Source organism: Grammomys surdaster, unplaced genomic scaffold (genome assembly GCF_004785775.1).
Source record: "Grammomys surdaster isolate TR1022 unplaced genomic scaffold, NIH_TR_1.0 202, whole genome shotgun sequence".
NCBI classification, from domain to species: domain Eukaryota; kingdom Metazoa; phylum Chordata; class Mammalia; order Rodentia; family Muridae; genus Grammomys; species Grammomys surdaster.
The window spans coordinates 2,852,692-2,880,418 of NW_021604647.1; the positions used below are offsets into that span (position 1 = coordinate 2,852,692).

Here is a 27,727-nt window from a genome sequence, read left to right on the forward strand (position 1 = left end):
CATATTTACTTTAGAGGTCTTTTCTTTTGTTTTTGAGGTTTATTTGTGAGGATGTTTTGCCTGCATGTTGTAGTGTTAAAAATAAGCACAAAAGGGGCCAGAGAGGTGGCTTAGCCATCAAAGGTGCTTGCTGCTTTTCCAGAGTTCAATTCAGCACCTAATCTGGGTGACTCATAACTGCCTGTAACTTTTACCCCATGGGATCCATCACTCTCTTCTGGCCTGTGTAGGTGCCTACATATGTGCATGTGTCCAAAATACCCACCTACACATGCACAAATAAATAATAAATCATTTAAAAAATCCTTTTATATTCAAATGCTTTGAACAGTCAGTAAGGAAACTTTACTTTCCTTATATTGCCGTAGCACTTAGCTGAAGTTAGCTTCAGTATGTATGTGTTAGGTAATGCCTACAAAGGGTTCCTCTGCCTGTTTCTGCTGGGTCAGTATCGGTCGCTCTCTGCTGCCTCCTTTTGCTCTTCACATAGAAGCCCTGTACAGTACCATAGTGACAGTGAAAAGGGTTCCGTCTACTCTAACAGGTCTCTCCAATAAACCCATTGTTTTCTGTTAAAAGACAATTGGGGAATTATTTATTTTAATTTTATGTGTATGGTGTTTTGCCTACATAAGTGTGGAAAACTGTATACATTAAGTATCCATAGAGGCCAGAAGAAGGAGTCAAATTTCTTGGACCAGGAGTTAGAGATGGTTGAGCCACTGTTTGGGTGCTGGGAATAGAACCCAGGCCATCATGAAAAGCAGTCAGTGTTCTTTAACTACCTATCCATTTCTCCACCCTCTAAAATAAGTCTTTTTTAAAAAATTATGTGCATAAGGACCTGGCTTGTTGGTAGAACTCCAGTATGTGGGAGAGTCATGAGTTTTAATCCAACTTGGTCTCTGTAATGGGACCCTCCCACCCCCCGTTTTTAAAAAGATTTATTTACTTATATGTACTGTGTTCTGCAGTCCAGAACAGGCACCAGATCTCATTACAGATGGCTGTGAGCCAGGATCTCTGAAAGAACTTTCAGTGCTCCTAGCCTCGGAGCCATCTCTCTAGCTAGAGAAGACCTCTTTTATAAGCAGGGGAGAAGGGAAGAAGAAGGGAGAAGGGCCAGGCAGTGATGGCCCGTACCTTTAATCCCAGCACTCAGGAGGCAGAGGCAGGTGGATCTCTGAGTTAGAGGCCAACTTGGTTTAGAGTGAGTTCCAGGGCTACACAGAGAAACCCTGTCCCACCGCACCCAAAAAAGAAGAAGAAATAGTTTGGGCTAGGAAGATGGGCTCGTTGCCATGCAAAATTGGGCTCAGCCTGTTTATATACAGCATACATTTATGGAAGGCTTTTCTAGGATATAAATGATTTAGTTTAAGACATCTAGGAAATGAACCAGGTTTTTACTCTTCGTTAACTAGCTGTGTTATTGCTCCATGTTTTAATTTTAGAATGTTATCTGTAGTTGATGACCTTGTTTTTCTACTCTTCTGTCATTTTAGTAATGGCAACCTTGCAGCTACCAGCCACTAATTTGGCTAACTTGGCAAACTTGCCTCCGGGCACTAAACTGTACCTTACTACGAACAGCAAGAACACTGCAGGAAAAGGGAAGCTGCTGCTGATTCCTCAAGGAGCCATCCTTCGAGCTGCCAACAGTGCCAGTTAGTACATCATTCCATTGTTCAGTCCCCAGGTCTCTGCTTGTTCAGCTAAGGGCCGTCCTTTCCTGAGCCAGGAACTGTTTCTGTAATTCTGCTTGATTGTGTAATGGAAGAATTTGCCCAAGTAGATCTATACATATTTTAAGTAGAACGTGGGTTTAAATAATCAAAGTCTTAGGTAGTGACACTATTATTTGGGGTTTTCTGGAAAGAGTCCATCTGCTTGAGGGTTGTTTTCTTCTGACACAGATGTGTGGAGGTAGGAACCACTTGTCTCTGTGACTAGGTTTTGGTTGTATTACTAGATTTGGAGTTGAAATGACAATTCCAGGTTCATTCAGTCTAAGTGTGTGTCCTAAAGCCCCAAGGACACCAAGTAGTTTGTTTAGTTACCTAAAACTTTTGCTTTGACAGTACAGGTGGTGTTGAAAATACGGATTTCCCTTTGAATTGAAGTATATTGGTATAGGAGCCAGGCTCATTAGAAATGACTTCCTTGGCTATTGACGTATTATCTTAAATACACGTAATCTTGTCAGGCCTGGCAGTGCTTAGATGGAGAAATGACTGACCCTTGCCCAGTACATTGTTAAGCCACTTGCCGTTTCTCTAATGGGTTGTTGCCACTTACTCTGGTATATTTTCCTCACACCTAAATAGTAGTACAGTGTCAAAAAGATTTGTAAGGAAGGGCCAGCCTCCATATTCTGTGTGGAAGCAGATGGCATCTCTGTCTCCACCTCCCTCAGAGTCAGAGACTGTTGAAGGATTGTGCTTGTTGTAATCAAGGTGACGAAGTTTGTTGAATGTGTGTTTATAGTCCAGTTAGCTCACCAACATGGAAGGAGAAAGGAAAAAAAGGCTTTGAAGTGAGATCTGAAAAAGAATTGGGAACTTGGAGCCAGAAATGGCTAATTTGATTTCAAAACGTTGTCTAGAAAATATTAGCATCAGATTTTCATCTTAAGTCAAAATACTGTCAAAAGTAAATTCTTCTTTGTACTCAGAGTGGAGGTATAGTCAGCTACTAGTCTCTTAAAAGTACAAGTCAAGTGTCCTCTTATCTAGAATGCTTGGGACCGGACATTGATTGCAGTTTTTAGAGTTTAGAATTTTTATAGAGACTTTATCAAGTATAATCCAAAAAATCTAATGTGCTCTGTAATCTAGAACTTTGAGTGTTACTTCAGTATATAAAAATGGTTTGAATTTAAGATTTCCAGACTGTACATGCTGAAGGACTAAGAAAATTCAGTCTCGGTCTTTAAGCCCTGGGGAGTTTTCCTCACGGTAGTGTGGGCAAAGCGTCTATGCTCATCTGCTTTTTCTGTCGAGCTACTTCCTGTGATGTTCTTGTCACCCATTTTGCTTACAGACCTGCAGTCTGGCTCCGCTACTGCTGGTGGCAGTGGCAGCAGTGGTGCAGGGGGAGGCAGTGGAGGTGGCGGTGGCAGCGCAGCAGGAGGACCCCCAAGCACCTCTGGCCCAGGAGGGGGCCCCCAGCAGCTGACTTACACATCCTACATCCTCAAGCAAACCCCCCAGGTCTGGGAAGCATATACCTAAACTTTAAATTACTTAGCTACTTGATAAGTGCCTTTGATTATTGTTGATTTCCCTTTACCATTTTAGCCATGTTATAAATCTGTATTATTTTGAGCTTGTTTTGCTTTGAAAGGTAAAAAGATAGATTTAGAAAGATTTAAATAATTGATATAAGACCTTCCTTCCTGCTAAGCTAATGGTAGAGTTTGGATTTGTGCTCTACATCTTTCTGCCCCAAAGAAAGAGCCTGCTATGCTAATTGTTCCTCCTGACCCCCCCCCCCCATCCACTAGGTAGTAAATAGTATTAGTGTACAATCGAAACTCTGCTTTTAGAAAGGTAAAAGCAGAGGCAGCATCAGGTTGTGGTGATTGGGTTGGATTCAGTGAGGAAAAGTTTCATTCTTCTTTTTCCTTGTTGCTGTCTTTATCCTCCATGGCTGTATTCAGCCTTGGTCCAGATGTTCTCACTGAAGAGGGTAGGAGTAAAAGTATCCAGTCGCGGTTTTTAACCTGTTCTGCAACTGTGTTGCAGTCCAGTAGGGTCAGCTTCCTAGGGACACTCAGTTGAACTTGAGGTTCTTTGAGTTGTCGAATGCAGCTGAGATATTACAGCCTGTAGTTGGAGGCCATCAGAGTTTAATGGAATTCAGTGAACTCTTTTCCTCCCCTTAGGGTACATTTTTAGTTGGCCAACCATCACCCCAAACACCTGGAAAACAACTGACTACTGCATCAGTTGTTCAAGGAACACTGGGGGTCAGCTCATCGTCTGCACAGGGACAACAGACATTGAAAGTCATCTCTGGACAAAAAACCACTCTGTTTACACAGGTAAATGCGTGCCCACCTGCATGCCTAACACATAGTCTTTTTTTCCATTAAGTAATTTATTCATTTTACTTCGTGATTGCAGCCCAAACTCCTCCTAGTTTCCCTCAGATAGCCTCTCCCCAACCCCACCCTCCACTTCATCTCTAAGAAGGTTGAAGTCCCCACCCCTACCCCCGTAGGTACCAGCCCACCCTGACACCTCAAGTCACTGCGAGACTAGGTACATTCTCTCCCTCTGAGGCCAGCCAAGACAGTTAGTTCCATTAGGGGGAACAGGATCCACAGCGAGGCCACAGAGTTAAGGTAAACAAACCCCTGTTCCAGTTAACACATGGTAATTATGCCATTTAGTCTGTTTTTCTTTTATGTAAAGTTTAGAAAATCCAAATGAAGTTAAGGTTACATAAGAAGCTAAACAAAATAGCTCAGAAAAATTAGAATAAGCCTCAGATTTAGAAACGTATAATTAGAGTGAGGAAAAATAAGGCCAAAGGTTATTCAGATATGTGAGTGGGCAACCTTGTATAAATGATAGAGTGTAATTTTTATGGTAGAGGCCAAAGGGGCAGCATAGCTAACTACAGTGGCCACACTTGTAAGAGAGGATGGCCATTGGCTTCTGTGGAAGACACAGATTGCTCAACTCCTGGCTCTAGCATTTCTGTGAAGGGATTTCATGTGAGACACCCTAAATAGTGAAGTAGATTATTTCCCACAGCACAAGTGTTGTGATAGACTAGGGGCACATTTCTACAGAATTCTTTAATATAAACCAAGCAGTGTCAGGGTTCCAGTGTCTTCCATGGATATATCATTAATGACAGGGGTCAGAAGAGGAGAACAGTGTGGCAGTGCCTTCCCAGAGCCTGGGCACCGAGCCTCTACTGGGTTCTTGTTTTGTTAGACACATTTTCTGACCTTTGTGCTAATCATAAGGCTTTTAGCTTTTGGATTTGTCACATTGTTCTTAGTGATACACCATTTGTGTGATTTCTGGAGCAAACCACATTTGCTTTTCCTGTTTTATCCTTTATTAGTGTATTCATGAGTTTATTTAGCATTTTTCAGGAGACATTGATCAGTGGTTATTTTCTGTCTAGTTTCCTTAACTACAATTTTAATTTATTTACTAGATAAAAGACCATTCCAGTTGTTTCTTGATGTTTTGGGGGTTCGTTTTTTTTTTTTTTTTTTATAATTATCCACCACTGGGCTCATCAGCTAGCTTTTGTATACAATCAGTTGACTGTTGTTTGTATTGTTATTATAATTTTTTACTGGGAAGAATATGGTAGGCTCTGTTTAGTTCATCATTCTCAACTGCGTACTTTTTCATTGCTGTGACAAAAGGGCTGACAGACACAGCTTGAGGGAGGGGAAGGGGGAGAGGGTTTATTTTAACTCACAGTTCTGGAGTACAGTCCACCTAGGACATCATGGCAGCCAGAACAGGAGGCAGCTGGTCTTGTTACCTCCCATGTCAGGAAGCAGAGAGTTGAATAAATGCTGGTACTCAGACCACTTCCTCATTTTTATGAAGCCTAGATCCCAACCTATGGGATGTTATCACCCAAAATTATGGTAACTTTAAATCCCATCATGCTGACAATCAAGATTGACCACATTATGAAACAAATTTTTTATGAATCAAAGCAAAGATCCACAAGGAATATTGAATTGCATTAATATTCATCAATGTATGATGGCAAAAATATATAAGGCACATATAAAGACCAGTAGTTCTGTATAAAGACCAGCAGTTCCATATAAAAGGAACTTAAAGGAGCTGGGGAGATGACTCAGCAGTTACGAGGCTATTCTTCTGGACCACCTAGGTTTTGTTCCCAACACTCAAAGGACAGTTCACAAGCCGTATCTCTAACCCCAGTTCAGAGGGTCGAGTGCCCTCTTCTGAGTTTGTGCCACTATATGCATGTGGTGCACATGAACACATGCAGGCAGAGCACTTAGACATAAAAGATAAAAATAAACAATTCCTTAGTAAAACAACAGTAACAGAATTATAGAGGGGAAACTTCCTTCCTTCCTTCCTTCCTTCCTTCCTTCCTTCCTTCCTTCCTTTTTTCCTTTCCTTCCTTCTTTCTTTCTTTCTTTCTTTTTTTTCCTTTGAGACAGGCTGAAATCAAATTAACAGAGATCCTCCTGCCTCTGCCTCCTGGTACTGGGATTAAAGGCATGTACTACCAAGACTAGCTTGAGGGAGAACTTTTTAAAAATGTCTGAGAACTCAGCTCATCAGTTGGGTAAATACTATACAGAGTTTGAGGGATTGAGGTTATGTATGGCACAGTGGTAGAGTTCTTTCCTAGCATACTCGAGGCCCTGAGTTTAATTCTCAGTATCAAACCAAATAACAGCAGCAGCAGCAGCAGTAGTGGTAACTGAGTAATTGAGCAAGGCATGCTGCTGTTGCTTGCCTGCAATGCTAGCATTTAGGAGATTAAGGCAAGAGGATTGTAAGCCCAAGACTAACCTGGATACATAAAAGAGAGTTTTGTTGCAGTGGCATGCTGTATTTTCTGTCGTATTTTCAAGTAAGGAGTTAAGGTGCCAGACAAGGAGACGCAGACAGGCAGGTCTCTGTGAATTTGAAGCCAGCCAAGGTTGTATGCATAGAAAAATCCCTGTCGACGGATGGATCGATGGATGGATCGATGGATGGATCGGTAGATCAATAGAACGATCCAGTATCTATCTTAGAGCACCATTAACTTACCTGACTGAATCTTGCCCTACACGATTTTACTATCTCATGTTTAAAGCCTTTCTGTGGAGATGGGTAATAACACTTAAGCAAGGATCTCAGTTCAGGTTCCCAGCACCCCTGTAAAAAGGTAGAGGTACTAGTATAGCAACCTGTTCAATCCTTGTACCCTACATACAGGTGGAAAGAACCAGCTCCACAAACCATAGCATGTGTACAGCTGCCCCTACCCAAAATAATAGTAATTAGAAATTTTTGTTTTACATTTAGTGTGGCCATGCACACATAACCCTAGTGCTATTGAGGCAGGCACGGTAGGATGACTGGGAGCTGGCTACTAGTCTAGCTCCATGGTCAGTGAGAGACCCTGTCTCCAGGAAAAAAGGCAGAGACTAATAGAGGAAAACACTTGAGGGTCCTCCTTTGGCCTCCATATATGCACAGTCGTGTGCACCTGCACACATACATGCACATACATCACACCACACATGTAAAAATACTCCATGAAATTTAAGAAAATGTTGACTTAGTTATTTTGAAAACAGAGGTCCTGATATCTTTGAAGATACTAATCACAAGTAGTAATACATTCATTTATTTGTTCCATTTTCATGTAAAGGAACCTCATAGGTTGTAGAATTCAACTTGTTGGAAAAGTTTGTACATACGCCACACAGTCCTCATTGAATACAGATAAAGAGTAAGTTGTGCGCTGTTGTCATCCAATCTTTTGATTGCTGCAGGCAACCACTGCTGGGCAGACATCGCTGCTGAAGTTACCTGACAACACCCTGAAGTCTGTGCCAGCAGCTCCACAACTCGCCAAGCCTGGGACCACAATGCTGCGAGTGGCAGGGGGTGTGATCACAGCTACTCCCTCCCCTGCTGTGGCCTTCTCGGCAAATGGTGCTGTACACCAGGTGAGAGGAAAGCAGAAGTGAAAACAAGCCTGACTGACCAGGACACCTGCAGGCACAAGTAGGCCTTTTAAAAACCCTTGAGATGGGAGGCCTTCGTAAAACTGAAGTGTAACATTCACATAACATGAAATGGACTATTTTTAATATGTACTCTGGTGATTTTTATTATAGTTACAGCGTTGGCTAGCTCATTTTCCTTGTCCCCAAAGAGATCCCATACCAGTCAGCAGCTCCTTTCTAATCTCCCTGCTTCCAGCTCTATGCAAAATGCTCACCTTCCTTTTCTATTTTTTTTATTTTTATTTTAGATAGGTGTGGGTGTGGAGATCAGAGGCTACTCTCTCTCTCCACTCATGGCGTCCAACTCTGATTGTTAACTCATGAGTCATCTTGACTGCCCAAGTCTTTCTACATGGATTTTTCTATTTGGAGAATTATATCTAAATGTAGTAGTAACACATGGCCTTTTATCTTGGTACTTCTGCTTAGTGTGAGTTTTGTTTTGACATAGTCTCACTATGTAGCTCAAGGTAATCCTTGCCTCTGCCTCCGTAGTGCTGGAGTTACAGGCATGCACCACCACACCCATCTACATGACATTTGCAGGATTTATTTATGTTGTAATATTTAACAGTTTTCCATTTTTTTATATCTGAATGACAGTTAGATTTATGAATTTTTTTTTGTCCATCACTTAGTGGAATCTGTAGTTTTTGACTATTAGGAATGCTGCTATAAACATGTATATACACATTTTTTATTGTTTACAGAGCTAGGAGTGGAGTTGCTGGTTCGTGTAGGAAGTCTTAATATTCTGAGGAATTGATGATGTAGATATGCTGTTTCATGTCAGCCAGTTAGAAGAGTTACACTTTCTAAATCCTTATGTATGTATGTATGTATGTATGTATGTATGGTGTGTGGATGTATGTATTCTACTATAGAGAGGTGGGTTCTCTACTTGGAGTTGAACTCAGGTCACCAAGCTTGTGTGGCAAGCACTTTTATCCACCAGGCTATTTCAGTATTCCAGATTTCTTTGATAGTATCCTGTGAACAACAAATAGTATTTATTTTGATGAAGTCCTATTTACCTGTTTTGTTTTCTCTCTCTTTTTATTTCTTTTTATCTTTTGGGATTTTTGTTGTTTGTTTGTTTGTTTTTGGTTTTTCGAGATAGGTTTTCTCTGTGTAGCCCTGGCTGTCCTGGAAGACACTTTGTAGACCAGGCTGGCCTTGAACTCACAGAGATCTGCCTGCCTCTGCTTCCCAAGTGCTGGGACCGAAGGCATGCACCACCATACCTGGCCCTGTTTTGTTTTCATTGCTCATGTGGTACGATATCTAAGAAACTGTTGCCCATCCACAGTTCTCTCTCAATTTGCTCTGTCTTGAGTAGACTCTAGTTTATGGTATCAGGTTTCAGAACCAAGCTTCATTCTTTATGTGTAAATATCTAGCTGATCCAACATCATTTGTTGGGAAATTGTGTTTTCCCTTTAAGTGTCTCTTTGTCAAACCTGTGGCAGCCGCTTATCTTGTGCCCAGTGGTTGTGCTGCTGAGCCTTGGAACCCTTGTGTCCCATAGTCATCAAGGCCATTTTCCTCTACATGTTCTGAGATACCAAGACGCACTTTGTCTGCTGCAGCTCTTGAATGCCCCTGCAGTGTACAGTTGTTCTAGTCGCCTCCTTCTCTGGTACTGTCACTTCTCTCACAGTTGAATAAAGCTCATTTTATTCTACCTAAATAATCTGAAAACACACCCTGTGTTTTTGGTATTGAATAGCTTTTCATAAATGATAAAATGCTGACAAGATGGCTCAGCAGGCAAAGGCTGTTGGCGCGCAAGGCTGGAAGCCTGAGTTGGATTCCCAGGTAAAGGAAAGAAACAGCTTTTCTCTGTTCTCCACATGCTTGCACGCATGCACACTTGAACACTAATAATAAACTTTTCATTAAAAAAGCATATCCAGTAAACCTTTTTCCATTTAATGACTAACTGCAAAGGTATTTTTCTGGCCTACGAAATATAAAAATAGAGGAACTACTAAATTGGAGAAACCATCCTATTTGTGTGTGAATGTAAGGTCGGTTATAAGTATGTGCCAGACATAATTTAGGCCGTGTTGGCAATCACAGCCAGGGCTTTGTGTACAGTAGTGTCCCACCAACTGAGCTACATCCTTGGCCCAAGAAACCATCCTTTTTGGGCCTGAAAAGATGGCTCAGTGGTTAAGAATACTTGTTGCTCTTCTAGATGACTTAAGTTCACTTCCTAGCACCCATGGAAGGCTGCTCAGCCACTTGTAAGCCCAGCTCAATGAAATCTGTTGCCCCTCTTGACTTCTGCAGGCACCTACACAAACATGACACACATGTACACATCACATATATATAAATAAAAGTAAATCATTAAAAAAAATTTAAACTATGTTTTTGAAATTGTGTGGCCTAGACTAGGCGATGGTTTAGCTTCTACAGGTGTCTACCAGCAAGCCTGGCAGCCTGAGTCGAATTCTCAGTCCCCACAGGGCAGGAGGAGAGAACTGATCCCCTACAAGTTGTCTTCACACACCTTCACATGACTGACATGGAACATGTGCCCTCATATGGAAACATGACATTTTATGGGTAGTAGTGATCAATTCGTGCTGTTTACTGGTGTGCTGTGTGTGAGCCGCTGCGCTGCGGAAGTCCCAGTGCCACTGTCTTCCTAACTCTCTTTCTGTCGCCCTGGTTGAACAGTCTGAAGGATCAGCCCCCGTGTCATCCTCTGTCGGTTCTATAATCAAAACTCCTGGGCAGCCACAAGTGTGTGGAAGCCAGGCCACCGTGGCGACCTGCAAGGGCACAGCTCCTGCTGCTGTCACTGCCACATCCCTGGTGTCTGCACCAAGCTCCATTTCTGGGAAAGCCACAGTGTCAGGTGAGTACCGTGACATTCCTTCTCTGTCTCATTTGACCAGAGTATGTTTGGAAGGTGCTCATATTTTTTTATTTCATTAAATGACTCAGAAATATTTTCCAAATGGCTACTTTTGTAAACCACATTTAGTGTGGGATGAAGGAGTGACGGACTACAGGTAACGAGTTGCTTCCCGGGCACCAGGCTTGTCGGTAAGAGTCCTTACTCGGTGGAGTCCGGAACTCGTTATACGGACCAGCTTGGCCCAGACTCCTGCCTCTGTGCCTCTGCCTCCTGAGTGCACTACACCGCCATCATTGAGACAAGCCTCTTGAGGTGCTTCCTTTTTCTCTTCCTCCCATATCCTGACTCAAAAGAAGAAAAAAAAAAGCTTTTTCTGTAGCATGGGCCCCGGAAAGGCTAAGGAAGCCAGGCCTGCAGTGTGTACGTTTTCTTATATAAACACTGAAATGATGAAAAAGCAAATGATGACATTGTTGAGATAAATAATCAGAGAAGGTTGCGAGCATCGACAAGGCATTGGGTGAACTAAATACTGGTTAGTTTGTAGTCAGAGCTTTGTCCTTGTATTGCTTTTCAACTGCTTATCATACAGTATCTTCATTAAAAATAGGAACTTAAAAACTACAAAATACCAGGTCATTGTCTTACTCCAAAGGACGTGTCTCGACAGCAGTTGCTGCTTTGCCTCCCTGTGTTACTCTGTTACTCTGTGTTTGCAGAGATTCCTGTCCTGTTTTTTGTTGTTTTGGTTTTTTTGCTTTGTTTTGTTTTAGGACAAGGACACTTGAAAAATAAATTATTATATCAAAGTTTTATTGTGAAATCTCCATTATCCATTGCCTCCTGCGTCCAACTTTTTATTTACTAAAGTATGATTGTCCTAGGAACTTCCTTGTGGGAGAAACTGAGAGTGTCACAGAGGGCAAGAGCTTGAGGAAATGCCTGACCTTTACTTGGCATTGTCTTCCCACTTTAGGATTGTTAAAAATTCATTCCGGTCAGTCCAGTCCCCAGCAGGCTGTCCTGACCATCCCCAGTCAGCTCAAGCCATTAAGTATCAACACCTCTGGCGGCGTGCAGACTGTCCTGATGCCTGTGAATAAAGGTGTGTCCCACCCTTGTACTGATGCAGCTCTGTCTCAGGAAGCCTCCTACTAGGTGGTGATGTCTCTTTGCTTTGTATAGCTTGTCATTTAACTTTCATGTTTCATTTTATGTGCATGAGTGGGTGCATGCAAGCGTATGAGGTTACAGGACAACTTGTGAGTTAAGTTCTTCTACAGTGTGGGTCCCAGGGATTTAACTCAGGCTGTTATGATGCCTGGTGGTAAGCACCTCTGTCCCCTGAGCAATGTAGCTTGGCTCTAGCTGCCCATTTCCAAAGATATGTCAAAAAAGAACACTGAGTGTTTGTGAGAGTTGGGTTTATTTCATTTTTATTTTCGTAGTTTACTGACATGCCCTCATCTCCATAGTAGAAGTTATAACTCAGTTATTCTGCCACTATCAGGCGACACAGCCTAAGATTGTGGTGTACATTAAAAATGGGCTTTCACATGGGAGTTAGGTCATTTGTAATAAAAATAATTTCTGTCTCTCAAGGAATACAGTAAAGAATGTAAATGTCATAGGGTGGGAGTAGGACCATGCAGCTTTGTTTTCTGGACATAGCGTGGCCATTGCTTTCAGGAATGCAGTAGCCATGATGGTCACCTACCCAGGGCTTGCACAGGGCTGGGCCTGTCAGCTCTCTCTTGGATGGGAGAGGGCCTTCCAAACCCAGCCCTCCACAGGGCCACTGTTGGTAGTTGATGGTTACTGAGAGAAGGGGGTTTCATCTTTAGTGGTCTAACCACTTGTGAGTAGACAGCTCCACACCAAGGCCCATGTGTCCAGTGCTGGTTAAATTCAATCTCAAAACAAAAAGACAGGGTAGTGGAAGCAGCTTTTGGGAGACAGAGGAGCTGGTGGCATAAGAGAAGATGTCGGAATGAGTGTGACCAGAATATATGATATGCATATATAAAATTGCTGAAGATTAAAGAAAATAAATACTAATTTCTGTCACTATTATACTCTCCTCTTTCTGTGTCTTAGTGGTTCAGTCATTTTCTACCAGCAAATTACCTACTGTCCTGCCCATAAGTGTCCCAAATCCAGCTGCCCCCAGCTCTGCTCCAGTAGCAATTGCCAAAGGTATGTAGGACCTCACAGTATCTTTGTTCCAAAGTTTCTTGCTTAAAATTTCAGCATCTGTCAGTCAGTCACTTGAGAAATACATGCTAAGCACTGTGTCATAGTTTAAGGGAAATAGACATTGTAGGGCATCAGACATCATTTTTGCCCTTCACTTTATAATCTGGTTCAAAAGAAAGACACATAAATAGCAAACTGTGATTGGTAAGTACAAAACAAGTAGTCTGAAAGGTGACTACTGACATATTACAGTTCAGGATTTATGTCCAGGGCTCTCAGGGACAGGACTTGGATAAACCAGACTTTTAGAGTGAAGAGCCCTGCAGCTGCAGGGAGGTCATAGTTATGCTGGTTTGAGGGAACAATAGAGACAAAACTGAAGGGCTTGGTTTGGAACTTGAGCCCTTAAGGATGCACTTAGGCAGCATAGTTGTGAGAAGGGAGTTTTAGTAGGAGCAGACTGCGCTAGCAGGCTATCCCTGATTATAAGAATAGATTAATAAAAGGTGGGTCCAGTGGATCATTTGTGACACCTAGCAATGGCAGGCTCATATAATCTGAGCCTCTAGTATATTAGTCCCAGTACCTGCTGCTTTGTGGATACAGCACTATCAGTAATTCTTATGTCAGTCCTTAGTCAGCTGTCACATCCTAGATTGTGTTGGGAATGCACACCTCCCACGTACAGGAAGCAGTGCAGTTGAGATTTGTGCTGCTGTTCAGGCATTCTGGGATCCCATCATCTTGGGAGGTGGATTTGTAATTTGCTAAATGTTCATTTAAAGCAGAGTAGAGCTGACAGGTCCAGGACCTGAAGTTGGTAGTAAAGCTTTATTGGCATACAGCCACTCCCATTCGCCTTCATATTATTTTTCAAACTCCCCAGAATTTGGTTCCTTCAGAGAGAGCATATGACTCACAAAGCTCCCAATATTTGTGGATTACCCTGTGTAGGGGAGCATTTCTTTGCCCTTGAGTGAAATTTGCTACGAACGCATTAATGCCACTCTGTACCAGACTGATGCATTTAATTCTAGACCAGGACAGAGCATCTTTTATTTTTGGTTTTTATTACATTAACTATATGTGTGCACATTGGCATGCCCACACCATGGCACACATATAGACGTTTAAGGACAGTTTTCAGGAGTTGGGTCTCTGTTTCCACCATGTGTGTTACAGGGACCTAATTCAGGATATCAGGATTGGCAGCACATTCCTTTGTCCACTGAGCCACCACACCAGCCCTCTTATTTTGATTTTAAGCAAAGTAAAATGTGCAGTGAGGTGCATAGCCATTAAATACAGTAAAACCTTTTTTCAATAAGCCAAGGAGAGAGAGGGAAGACTCAGTAATACCAAATATCCAGAATGTAGAAAGGGGAAGAAGGGACAGAAACAATGGTTCCGGGCCATTGTTTGGCTAGTAGGTGAAAGTACTTGCCACCAAGGCTCCCAAGGACCTGAGTTAAGGCTCCAGGGCCCACACTGTGGAAAAGAGACCCAATCCCCACTAGTTGTTCTCTGGTCTTCTCACATGCCTTGGTATGTGTATGTCCATATATATACATATGCACACATACCAAACAAGGTTAAAATAACAGAGGGGCAGATGTGGCAACTGGAGGGATGGCTCAGCAGTTAGAGCTCTTACTGCTCTTGCAGAGGACCTAAGCTTGGATACCAGCACCGTATCCCAAGCTCACAGCTGCCTGCAGCTCACAGCCTCACCCTGGGGGAGCTGAGTCTTATGCCTTCTTCTGCCAATACATAATAGCCATGAATAAAAATAAAAAAATCAGTATTACATTTGTAAGGACAACCTTAACCGTTTTAAGAGAAATTAAAAGGAATAAATAGAAGAATATATCGTAGTTCAAAGTGCAAACACATAAAATAAAAGAGCCAAAGTTAGACATGGTGGTGTACCCTTTTAATCTCAGCAGTCTTGAAGCAGAGGCTGACATTGGCTTTTTAGTGAGATACTTCCATGAGGCTATTAATTAACTAATTATTTTGCTAGCAGAACAATCTTGAACAGGAGTCAAGAGGACAGGATAGCAGATCTGAGCCTGAGCCTTTGAAGTCGTCAAAGATTACAAAGACTCCTGAAATAGAAAATAATGCCAGTGATGCAGTCAGTGGAGAGGGGTTGTCTTTATGACAAGCAGGGGGAAGTGGACATATTGTGTCTGAAAGCAGCAGCACTCCTGCCTTACGTCAAAGGTAACAACTATTAGAATATAAACTCAAATATGAAAGATCTAAAATCTTTTTCTGGAAGAAACTATGAGACACAGGATGTTGGAAAAAGGACTTAATTTTTGAGACCCTTGCTTTATCAGAGAATATTAAAAGCAAAAAATCAAGCTATAGACTCTAAGATACTCTCCACAAATATATATACAATAAAAGAGTCATGTCTTGAATGTATAGAGACCACTCAAAATCAGTGTGAAAAATACTGATACACACTTCTCAGAAGAGGACATCCAAATAGCTCAAATCCTGTGAGAACTATTCAGCTTCATTAGTTATGAAAGGAAATGTAAATTAAAACCCTAGCAATGAAGCAGGATCACCGAGAATTCAAAGTTTACCCAATACAGAGGCAGTGAGGCGTGTAAAGCAACCAGGGACTGGGTTAGCTGCTGTGGGCTAGACACACCACACACAGACATACACTCGTGTACTTCAGTCAGGGAAGAAACTATGCAGAAACAAGAACTGTGTCAGCATTGTGTTTTCAAAGGAATGTCCTCTGAGATATTGCTGTTTACACCAGCAAAGTTAATGCAGCTTGACTATTTTCTGTCAAGGATAGAAAAGTTTTAAATTTTATAGTGTTTGCACACATATGTACATATGTAATACCTTGGGAATGAAACTCGAATGTGAACAAGAATGGATTTATGCTTCATATACCCGAAGATAATTTTATATATTATTTTTAATTAATTTTGTATGCATTGCAGCTGCTTGTAGTGGCTCATCCCTGTCACCCTAGTATTTGGGATGCTGAAACAGAAGGATTTTCCTGAGTTCCAGGCCAGCTAGACCACAGAGGAGATTCTAGGCCATCCCTAGGCTAATGAGACCTTGTCTCAGAATACCCAAAATAACATCATAATAATAGTTTGTATACATGAATGGTGAAGTAGCATGCTGGAATTCAGACAGCTTTGGGTTGTGGCCTATGGTTTTGAAAGCCAGATAGAATTAACTTGAGAACTGCCAAGTGCAACAGATCTGCTTTTTGTTTTCTACGTTGTGTCTCAAAATACTAGAATAATATTTCAGCTTGGTAAGCTCAGCTGGAAAGAGGATACCAGAATGGACACATCCAGAGCTAGAACAGTTGCTATTGTGTGCTAATATCAGTCCTGGGTGGGGTGAGAAACATGCAGAGCAGCATGTGTGGTGGGCCGTCCACTGAGAGTCAACTCCCTCTGAGACCTAAATCTCACGTGCTGAGCCTTTGAGGGCAGAAGCCATTTGAGTCTCCTGCTTTGTCCTCACACCTTAGGCAACAGAGCCCTCAGTTAAGTTCAACTGTTCGGAGGGCTCAGAGTCTCCACCACTGGCCCCTGACGGCTCTCTTTGTTAATCTTCCTTTGTAGTGAAGACTGAACCAGAAACTCCTGGGCCAAACTGCGTTGTCGCACAGGAGCACCAGGTAGAAGTGAAAACAGAAGAGAGCTCTGAGCTAAACAACTATGTCATTAAGTGAGTATCTATGTCTTCTAAGGGGCTCTGCTTTTAGTGTCTCTATGAGCTTTTCAAAGCTCATATGTATGTGCAAGCTGAGTATGTGCAGACAGTGAGGTAAGCATGCTAGGGGCTTTGTTCTTGCAGAGCTGAAGAGTTTATTTTTTTTTTATATGTATGTGTATTTTGTCTGCATCTATGTCTGAATACCACTTGTGCACCTGATGTCCAATGAGGCCAGAAGAACGTAGTAGATCTCCTGGGACTAGAGTTTCAGATGGTTGTGAACTGCCATGTCAGTGATGGGAATTGAACTTGGGTCTTCTGGAAGAACAACCAGTGCTCTTAATTAAACAGTGAGCCATCTTTCCAGCTCCTGAGAATTTAGCCAGTGATATAGCTTAAAGGTAGCACTTGATCAATGGAGGACCTCCAAAACTTACGTGAGCCTGCTGACTGATATGCAGTCTGGGCTGAGTGGGAATGGCATGCTCAGCACACCCCGCCTGTGCTTCGCAGGTGCCTTTGCAGAGCCGTGTGCATTCCTCTTGCTTTCTCTAACATTTTCTTTTTCAAATTAGGAGCCTCCTTCTGATCATGCAACTTTGAATTGCTGGTAGCTTCTAGAGACAGTAGAAACATGGTGTCCTTTAAGATGACACATGGAGGCTTCAGTCAATAAGCCTAAGACAGGCATTTGTATAATAACAATCACCTTACAAACAGATCTTGCTACTAATTTTCAAATGTAGATAAAATGTCTGCGATAGTTGTATAATTACCCAAAATCTGTTTGTTCTTGATTTTTTTTAAGCATAAAATGCCTTATAAAAGGAAATCTATGACCACAAATGGTGGTGCATCCCCATAATCCCAGCCCTGAGTGAGTAGAGGTGGGAAAATCAGGAATTCAAGATCAAATTTGAGGCCAGCCAGGGCTACATGAAACTCTGTCTTTAAAAAAAACAGCCGGACAGTGGTGGCACACGCCTTTAATCCCAGAACTTGGGAGGCAGAGGCAGGCAGATTTCTGAGTTCGAATTTGAGGTCAGCCTGGTCTACAGAGTGAGTTCCAGGACAGCCAGAGCTACACAGAGAAACCCTGTCTAAACAAACAAACAAAAAACAAAACAAAACAAAAAAAAAAACAGAAAGAAGAAAGGAAAGAAAGCTATTTACTAAGGCGGGGAGGGGGAAGAGAAAGAGAGAGAACAAGAACATGTGACAAGCCTGTAGAATTGTCTTTGTTTACCTTTCCCAGGGTAGACCATTTGGAGACTATCCAGCAGCTCTTGACAGCAGTAGTCAAGAAGATCCCATTAATTACTGCAAAAGGTAAGGCAGTACCCTCTTGTGCATTTTGTTAAACTATAAATCACTTGGGGTGTTACCACAATCGTAACTTTTAGCCAGACATTTGCAGGGGTCTTGGATTCACAGTATCTTGGTTGCATCCAGTTAGACTTAGGGTACGGACAATGCTAGCAACAAAACCAAGAGCCCTGTGTATGCTAAGCAGATGCTTCACTACTCAGCTCCTTTGTCCCAGCCCCTCACTTAGTCTTTAATCACTTATTTCTTGTATTTGTTTGTGTATATAAATGATAAATGTTAAGTACACACTACTAAGATATAGTGTGCCACCCGCACTGTCTGCTGTGGGTGCTTTACATACACATTTCATTAGCCACAGTCTTTTGTGTGATAGTGTCTCCCCCAGTTCACAGCTCACAGTCAAGGACATGGCAATGATACCAAGTTAACTAACTCTCACAGCTCTGCATGACAAGGCGGGTACACATCCAGCCCTATAAGACCATTAATCTTTCTCCAAGTTTTAAAATGATATACTGTTTGGAAATATGCAGTTTTCAAGACCCCAGCAACAGAGTCTGCTGTGTTGTGGCCCTGGTTAGTGGGATGCAATGGCTGATGCCTTATCTAAGTTGTTCTGACAGTAAAGGTTGAACAGATAACCTTACTAAGGGTGATTTGCTCATGGACAAGATCCCCATGAGAGGCACAGGAAGCTGTGCAGCAGTCTCCTGCCATGCGCATAGTGTGGGCATGAAATGGTAGACTGACCACCTTGCTGATTTTTTTTTTTCCACCTATAGCAGCAGAGAAATTGCTAAGCCTTGTGGTACAAGCTCGTAATCTCAGCTCTTTGGAAGGATCATGGAGAACTATTTTGAGTTCAAGCCCTGCCTAGGCAACTTAGTAAGACCCAGTCTCAAGTTTTTAAAAATATAAAAAAGAGGGCTTGGGATGAAGTTCAAGAGTGGAGCACTTATCTAGCACATGGAGGGTCCTGGTTAGATCTCTAGCATTGACTTTTAAAATAAAATGTCTCCTTTTCTCATTTTGGGAATCATTTTGAGGTAGTTAAAAATATGCTTTCATGATGGTTTCCCATCTTAGCGGAAAAGATGTGTCCCACACTTGCCCTGTGTGTGCTGCGCATGCACTTGCTCTCTCTCTTCCTTCCCTCTGTCCACTTACATAAATATTCAGAATGTTAAAGCTAGAACTGGGCAATTCAAGACCCATCTGTACAGTTTACAGGGAAGGACACTGAAGCCTGGAGTGCTATGGCTTACCCAGGGCTACCCAGTGAGCTGGTGGCAAGGCCAAGCCCCTAGTTAACCTCCGTTACATCTTTCATCTGTTGCCTTTATCCATCATGGAGATATGTTGTTCAGTGAGAAATATGTCACACAAAGAAAGTGTGGGGCCAGTAAGATGGCTCAGTGGGTAAAAGCTCTTGATCTGCAGGAAACCTGCATCAAACTTCAGATTGTAGAGCCAAGCATGTTGGCACATCCCTTTAACACCAGCACTCAAAAAGCATAGGTTGGCACATCTTAAAGTTGAGGCCAGCCTTGACTACTAATGGACCCTGTCTCAAAAAACCCCAAAATATAAAAATCAGTCGATAACTAGAAAAAATTCAGATTACAATAGTACATACATCTATCATGCTGGTGCATCTTTACCACGAGATGAGAGACAGCCACAAGAGAATTTGCCAGAAACTTGTGGTCAGCCAGCCTCAGAACCTATAACTTAGCAGACAGACATGGGCATTAAATATGAGTCTCAGTAAGGTGGAGGAAGAGAACCAACCCTCAGGAGTTATTTTCTTACTTCCACATGGTATGCAGAAACCCTCACCTGCACACATATGTCACACGCGCAGAATAATAAAATGTTTCTGTTTTCTAAAAGCAAATCAAGGATCTTGGAAATCTAACAATAAACATTTGGTCTAAACGATAACTTTTATTCAGAGTTTGCAGTTCTCTGTTCTAGGTGATGATGCCAGCTGTTTTTCTGCGAAGTCCTTGGAGCAGTATTATGGCTGGAACATTGGGAAAAGGAGAGCTGCTGAGGTAAGTCTGTTTGCTGGCTGAATCTGCAGTCCACTGAAAGTCAAGACAGCACAGTGGAGGCAGACATTTGTGTGCTTTTCCTGTATGAAAAAAGGAGGCAAACTTGCAGTGTCTTTCTTTGTTTCTTAGTCAGAAGCTTCATTCTTCTGGATCCCAGATACCTTTTGAAAGGCTTGCTCTCCTGTACCAGTAAAAGCATCTTGTATTTTCTTTGAAAACTTTATATGTTTTGTGGTTAAAGAGTTGGCTCAGCAGCAAGATGGCTACTATCACAGAGGACTCAAGTTCATTTCCCAGGCCCTGAATGGCAGTTCACAGCAGTCTGTAATTCCATTTCCAAGGGACCCAGCTTCCAGGGCTGCTAACTACACAGCACACGCTTTCTTCTCTCGTGATTCAACTGCGTTTAGCAATACTGTTTTAAGTACTCTGTAAAACTCTGAATCTTTTGGCCACTTCAGACACATACTTCATACACAGCGGTATGCAGGTGGTGCGCACACGCACACACACACACACACACACACAGAATTAACTTACTTAAATTTGTAAATTTCAAAATAACATTGAATTCAGATTCAGTATTACCAAACGCAGTTGAATCACGAGAGAAGAAAGTGTGTGCTGTGTAGCTCAGCAGCCCTGAAAGCTAGGTTACTGAATTTGGTTTGGGGAAAATGAGAAGTTGGTTCATGACCAAGTGAAAAGCCTTAAATGTACACCTAGAAGTTTCTATTTTATTTTGTACACATTAAGACCAATAGTAACTCTTTTTATTACATGTAAAATTCTTACTGTGCATGTGTGTGTGTGCACACACACTCATTCTCACACACATGCCACTGCATACTTGTGAAGGCTGGAGGACATGAGGAATCAGTTCTCTCCTATCATGAGATTCCTGAAAATCAGCTCATTTGGCTTGGTGGCAGGCATCTCACCCCCTGAGCCATCTCACTGGTCCCAGAAGAAGCTCTTTCACATTCCTCCCTTTGTTGATGGAATTAACTCCTTCCCTTTGAGTAATGGAATCTGATTTTTTAGTTGTTTGGTTTATTTCACTGCACAGCTATTGATTTTTAAGTTCAAGGATTTAATTTTGGATCAAATCCTTTTTAAGTGGCAAAGAGCAATGACAGTCCGAAAAGTGTTGCAAGAAATCTTGGAGAAGAATCCAAGATTCCACCACCTGACACCCCTCAAAACCAAGCACATTGCTCACTGGTGTCGCTGCCATGGTTACACCCCACCAGACCCCGAGAGCCTGCGACAAGACGGAGACTCCATTGAGGATGTGCTTACCCAGATTGACAGTGAACCAGGTAGGCCTTAATAGGTTGTCCCGGTGTTGAGCATGGTTGCCTCCCTTCAAGCCCTACAGAACACTTGACTTCAGTGTTCTTCCCTTCAGTTAGGGGTGAGGGAGAGCTGCTCTAGATAACAAGACCCTTTCTTCTTACCATGACACTTCAAACAACACTGCCCTCCAGAACTGTTTATAACCAAGTGTTTCAGGCATTGTACCCCAGCCAGGAATGATTATTTCCTGCCATCTAGTAGGCATGCGTTGTTCTCATGGGTGTGTCTCCCCTGAGTTACTTTGAAGACTCCCAACCCACTCTCTTTCCCTTGCTGTGTGACCTTAGGAATTCCTAGTAGGTGGGTCTGGCCTGCTACCATCAAGATAGGCCTGTGTCTTATGAACGTTACTATACCCCCAAGCCAGGGGAGGCTGTTGGGAGCACATGAGAACAATCAACAGTGTTATAGGAAATATAGTAAAGAAACAGACAGCTGCTAAAGAATAAAATTAGGGGCATAAAAGCATCTGGCTGTGCCTTAAAGAATAAGAAGGATTCAGCCATTGTTCACATAGACATCAGAGTGCTCCACCCTGTCTAGGTAAGTCTTATTTTCTGCAGAAAGCTTCCTGGGAGCCTAGTCCTCAGTAGTCTTTTCTCTAATTTCCTATGGCATGCTGAGAGGGTTTGTTGGCTTCTAGATCTATGTGCTTGGTGACCAGAGACCATGTGATCACCTCCAAGTTTCACTGGTGCTCTCTATATAGCACATAGTCAGAAGAGCAGGCAGCAGCCAGGAGCTGCTGAGCCACCACCATTGTGTTGCTCATAGTAGCCTATCTTGTACCTGGCCTGGGTTTCATGTCCTTTGTAAAAGCGTCTATGGGCATGACTTTATTGTCCTGACACTCTACAACCCATTGAAGGCTATGTGCATTACCATGGCAACACTGAGACAGGAATTCAGGAATTTTTTTTTTTTTTTAAGTGAGAAGTCTCAGGTACTCCAGGCTTCCCCAGAGCCCACTGTGTAGTTGCAGATGAACTTGCACATCTGATCCTCCTGCCTCTGCCTCCCCGAGTGCGACACCTACTTGATGCAGTGCTGGAATCAAACCCAGGCCTTCCTGATCCCAGGGACTCCTACTTGCTTTTGCAAGTGCTCTTACCACCTGAGCTGCACACCAGCTTGAATGGGAATGACTGTATGTTCTTCACTGAAAAAAATTAATTTAATGATTCAGAAAGTGGGGCAGTGGCCTAGTTTTCCAGGACTGGAGTCGATTATGTACTGTGTCTTTGGTCTTAATGGCCAATAGGATACATTTGGAATAGCACACGTGTCTGCTTTTCTACTTTATGAGGCACTGGTTCTCATGAGAGATCCATAGAAAGGTTAGCTCCCTGCAGACTCTGCCTTCCTCAGACTGGGGTCCTTGTCTGTCTTCACCTCAGCTGTCACAGACTGCTTCCTCTTATCTAGAGTGCCTGTCGTCCTTCTCGACTGCTGATGACCTCTGCCGGAAGCTGGAGGATCTGCAGCAGTTCCAGAAAAGGGAGCCTGAGAACGAGGAAGAAGTGGATATCCTCAGCCTGTCAGAGCCACTGAAGACAAACATTAAAAAGGAGCAGGAGGAAAAGCAGGAAGAAATGAGATTCTACCTGCCACCAACCCCAGGCTCTGGATTTGTTGGTGACATCACACAGAAGGTGGGAGGTTAAGGGTGTGGCACTGTTAGATCGCAGATCAGACATTCTACTTCATAAGCTTAGATACCAGTCTGCCCAGTTAACATGTGATGGGCTTTTATCCATAACTTAGGTGTGTTCTCACTCTGCCATGTAAAAAGGTTGTGTGTAGAACATGGATACAGAGTAGAGGAGGAGAGTCACAAAGGCTTTGCTGCTGGGTTTTTTTCTCATCTGCTTCAGAAGTGCTTCTCCTTCCTGAGGCATATTGTAATATTTTCAGGTCATACTTGAATGAGCAGTCCCCATCCATCCCATATTGTCAACTCCCCGACCCCCTGCATTGCCAAAGCCTGTGTTACCTTGTTACTTGGGAGAGAGCTATCCAAACCCGATGATACCTAGCAGCTCTTTAGCATCCGCCTCTGCTAGCTGCTCAGGATCCAAGGGGAAAGGTAGTGTTCGCTCCCACCCAGACCCACAGGGTGCACCCTGGAAGTGGAAAGGTGAGTTTCCCAAGGGCTTTTCTTTGTGCCTTGTAAAAATGGCCCTGGAGTCTTGATTTTAGGCCTTCCAAAATATTGCTTATACATTATGAATTCTTGGTAGATTCCATTGTTTCATGATAAGATATTTGGGGGTAAAAGCATGATTACATATTGTCCAGAGTGGTTAGGGAGCCCTTCTTCCAGCCAGGGGCCTGTGTGTACCAGAGAAGTTCACTCATTTGGGAAAAGGCTTGTTTCTATTGTTGATGGGACAAATGGCCTTCTTCTGCTCTTCCAGATTGGGATTACCCTGCAGCCTGTGGCACTGCACAGGAACATGTATGCCTCAGTAGTAGAGGACATGATCTTAAAGGTAGGTATCTGGTAGCACTGTGACCAAGGCTGGTGAGTTTGGATTCTAGGACCTTGTGAGTAAGGAACAGAAGGAGAACAGAGAGGATGACTTTCAAATCCCTCGTCTTGCTTAGGTTTTATGTTTCCTTTTTCCTAGTTAAAGTAAGTGAAGTTGTGTTCTGTCTAAGGATTGAGGGTTTGTTGTGTTGAGGATAGGACCAGAGTCTCATACATTTCAGGCAGGTAGATGGTCTGCCATGGAGTCCCCTGGCTCCCACCACCATCACCGTCTTTTTAGGGCTATTCCTTATGTCTGTGAAGAAGTATCGTACTGTGAGAAGTGTCTGCTCTTCTGATAGACAGGGAGAAAACAGAGCCGTGGCTTTTCCCTGCTTCCCACAGCAGAAACAGCCACAACTGTCCTGTCCCTGGGCGAGGGGTTAGGAAAGATACGGCTTCCATGCTTACTTCAGCTGTTCTTTTCCCTTTTGCATCCCTCACTCACACTCTGTTTTCCTTAGAAAACTGTACAGTTAATAAAAACCCTTAGTCCAATTTCTAATATCCCTACATCATGACCTCTACACAAACAAAGTTCAATTTTTCTTGAGAACTTTGTACTATTTAGTTGACAGTTATTTCAGAAGTTTGGTAAAGAATGAGGTTGGCTGGATCTCTCCCACTAGTGAGCAGGTGGCTCTTCTGTCAACATCAGTCTTCTATTCTAGGCCACGGAACAGCTGGTGAGTGACATCCTGAGACAGGCACTGGCGGTTGGATACCAGACAGCATCTCCCAACAGGTACTGGTGCTGATAGTGGAGGCAGAATGAGTGGGTCAGTTACTCTTGAAGATACTTGTTTTACCCATACATCAGTGCAGTGGGAGATAGAGTAGGCCTCACTTGAGACCTTAGAGCCTGACAGACTTGAGGATCTATTCTGTAGTTCTGAGAGAGCCTCTTGACTTGAAAGACTAGCTGTGCCCTCCCAGCTATTACGTCATAGACCTGTAGGTCTGTTGTATCGCAGGGTAGAGCAGGCTATCACATTAAAGACAGTAACTGTTCTGTGGCAGATTCTAGGGGCGAGATTGAGAAATACTACCTAAGATGTGTGTCACTGCTGACACACTCTTCCTTTAAGAAACTGGGAAACTAAGCTCTGTAAGGGAGTTGTCTCCACTGCCCCTAACTGCAGGCCTCAGAGTCAGACTCCTGTCACAGGTGCGAGCCCTTGAGCTCACTGCCACCTCTTTCCTGAGCATGCAGCTCTTGAGTGGGATGCACAGTTCCCTTATAAGAGATGCAGTTCACATCCTTTTTTCCCTCTTACTCAAAACAGTACTCTTCGTACTATGTGGAAGGCTACCCTGACCATTGTAATGTGGTACCTCAGGTCATGGGGCCCCAAATAAGGATATTAGATCAGATGTACACAGATAACACAGAGGTCTTGAGTAAATGAGGAGGGGGAGGAAGGAGAGGTGGTAGCAGCAGTAGTTGAAGAAGTTGGAGTAAAAATTTCTAGGCCTCAACCTACTTGAAAAGCAAGAGGAGCCATGCTTTCTATGTTCCTGACTGGAGATGTGTAACGTCACGCTTGGCTGGCCAGGACTCTGTCTCCCATCCTCTGAGATAAGAGATGGATCTGTATCTTTATGGTGCTTTGAAACAAACTTCAGTCTGCTAAGACTTAGATACATACCATTCTCTTCTTGGTACAGCCTCATTTTTTTTTTTCTGTCAGCTATTCATTTGGCCAGCATAGCATCCTCATTCCTATGACCAGAAAGTAAGATTTGAGTCCTGAGTAGGACTGTAGATGGAGAAGAAGTCATGAAAAGTGTGAGAGAGACTGGCTTCAAGCCTTTGCTGTCACCTCCTTCTATAAGAGAACGGCCCCTTCAGTATATTAACTGACTAAATTATTCCTGAATGCATTTGACAAATTATACCTAATTATACTTTTGGGTTTGTTTTGTTTTGATTTGGTTTTTTGGACTAGGGTTCCCAAAGAAATCACAGTGAGTAATATTCATCAGGCCATTTGCAACATTCCTTTTCTGGATTTTCTCACGAACAAACACATGGGGAGACTGAACGAGGATCACTGACTACAGTGAAGAGACCCCGAGAGGCGGGATGGAAGCTGTGTCTGCACTGTGCAAACTGTGGCCCTTGTGTTTGGGGAAAGCTGGTGTTCTCTGTTGGAATGCCATGGCTGCCAAACCATTCCTTCCATCTAACTGTGTGTTATACAAGGGCATCGAGTCCCAGGTGCCCCCCTTTTAAGACAGAGTCGTTTCCAATTCTGGAGGGAAGCTGAACAGACACAGCTTTGTCAGTTTGCATTTCCTTACTCTGACAAGGCTCTGCAGGGTCTTGGTGTGAGACAACCTGTTCTTTCTCTGTGCATACACAGGGTGCTTGCACCCTCTTTGGAGTGTGCTTGGGTTCACCTGAGGCCTGCTTTTCAGAAGGCGAAAATAAGCCCAGCATACTGGGCTGGGGAACTCTAAAGAAAAATGGAGCAAGCAAGTACCTTCTCCCACCTTGCCTCAGCATAGAAGGGCTACACTCTTGGCCAGTGTGTATCAGCTACAGAGAGGGTAATACGCCATGTGGCAAACCCAAGGCCAAGGAGGCTGCACTGAGACTGTGTTACAACAGTGTTGAGGGGTCCCAACAGAGTTTAGAAGGCATCAGGCCTGTGCTTGTGTAACCCAGGAACTACAAGTGTTAGTGTAGGTATCGACCTCAAAGCCAGGCCCTTGAGCCGTGTGTGATCTTCCTATTCGTGTGAGCTTCAGAAGCTCTTGCTGCTGCCCCATGTCAAGGGGAGGGAGGAAGCTCCAGTGCAGACCTTTCTAGGATTGTCCTCTTGGTTGACTGGAGTCCTGTCCTTCTCTGCCAAAGAGTTTTACCAAGATGAAAAGGGTTGAAACACCTGTGAGTGCCTTACCGTGGGAAACCTGCTCTAGCCCCGTGTGCTACTGCTCAGGAGCAGAGCCCCTCAGAGAGATGTGCACACAGGAGGCTCTAGCACCAGTGCACAGTGCGCAGACCCTGGGGACTCGCCAGTCCTCCTAACTATTATGGGGACACAGGAAAGACCTCAGTCTAAGTTGTAAACATGTTCTTTTTATGCTCAAGGGAAACTTGAAATATCTGAGTAAAAGTCAAAGAAATTTACCTAAGCAACATAAAGCCTGTTCTCCGAGGTCCTGTAGGTAGATGGAAATACTGCATGGAGGATAAAATATACCTTTAATTCAGCTCCTGAGAGCTGCAGGTCCAGAAGGGACCCACTGTGCAGGGGCTGGGCAAGCATAGCCTATGGTATAAATTGGCTTAAGGATTTGGCCTACAGACCATATAGCAGATTGATAGGCTGACACACGGATTTGTTCAGAAGTGGACAGAGACCTACATGGTAGACCATCCCAATGAGAACAGGATCATTTGTTGTGATGAAAACCTAAAGAAATTACTTTTTTGCTTAAAAAAAAAATAGTTTCCGTGTATGTTAAAGTTTCAAGTGTTTTTTTTTTAAATCATAATGTGTAATAATTGTGTATCATTTTGTCTACAATAAAACGTTTAGTATTTGCAATGGCTTTTCAGAGTGGAAGCACTGTACTTAGACGGGCTCTTTGGGAGGTAGCTGTGGTATAGGTCTGTGGGTTTAAACTGATGTCTTTCCTTCCTTTAAAAAAAAAAATGCAGCCATGCAATATAAAAGGATCACAGTTACATTCAGGTTACTTACAAAAATAGAAGGCACTTTACTTGGTGACCATGGGCATAATTATTTCACACAAACAACTTGGGGTAAAGGTAAATGCATAAATGGGTTCAGTTTCTCAGAAAAGCAGCCCCTTTGTCTCAAAGCTAGTTTATCTGGTGAGATAATGTTGGTCTGTACTGAGGTCTGAATCCCTCCTAAAATGCATTTCCTATAAAAGAGTATGTACAG

At 43.0% G+C, this 27,727-nt stretch overlaps 1 protein-coding gene across 4 annotated transcripts in view; it reads left to right on the forward strand.

Moving 5' to 3' along the window:
- The window catches only part of Yeats2 (YEATS domain containing 2), a 93,194-nt gene extending 65,826 nt beyond the window's left edge, over positions 1–27,368 (forward strand). For 3 of the 4 annotated variants that reach the window (XM_028770508.1, XM_028770507.1, XM_028770509.1), the window contains 15 exons: positions 1,506–1,667; positions 3,043–3,212; positions 3,887–4,045; positions 7,514–7,690; positions 10,439–10,619; positions 11,599–11,727; positions 12,720–12,818; positions 16,439–16,544; positions 17,788–17,861; positions 19,839–19,918; positions 21,039–21,240; positions 22,703–22,929; positions 23,695–23,769; positions 24,479–24,552; positions 25,757–27,368. In XM_028770508.1, coding sequence (XP_028626341.1) covers positions 1,506–1,667; positions 3,043–3,212; positions 3,887–4,045; positions 7,514–7,690; positions 10,439–10,619; positions 11,599–11,727; positions 12,720–12,818; positions 16,439–16,544; positions 17,788–17,861; positions 19,839–19,918; positions 21,039–21,240; positions 22,703–22,929; positions 23,695–23,769; positions 24,479–24,552; positions 25,757–25,865 — 2,024 coding nt within the window. In that variant the 3' untranslated portion in view covers positions 25,866–27,368. Of the gene's footprint in view, positions 1–1,505; positions 1,668–3,042; positions 3,213–3,886; positions 4,046–7,513; positions 7,691–10,438; positions 10,620–11,598; positions 11,728–12,719; positions 12,819–16,438; positions 16,545–17,787; positions 17,862–19,838; positions 19,919–21,038; positions 21,241–22,702; positions 22,930–23,191; positions 23,253–23,694; positions 23,770–24,478; positions 24,553–25,756 lie in introns of those variants that run through there. The other variant, XM_028770510.1, reaches the window with a different exon arrangement.
- Positions 27,369–27,727: the final 359 nt, after the last annotated feature.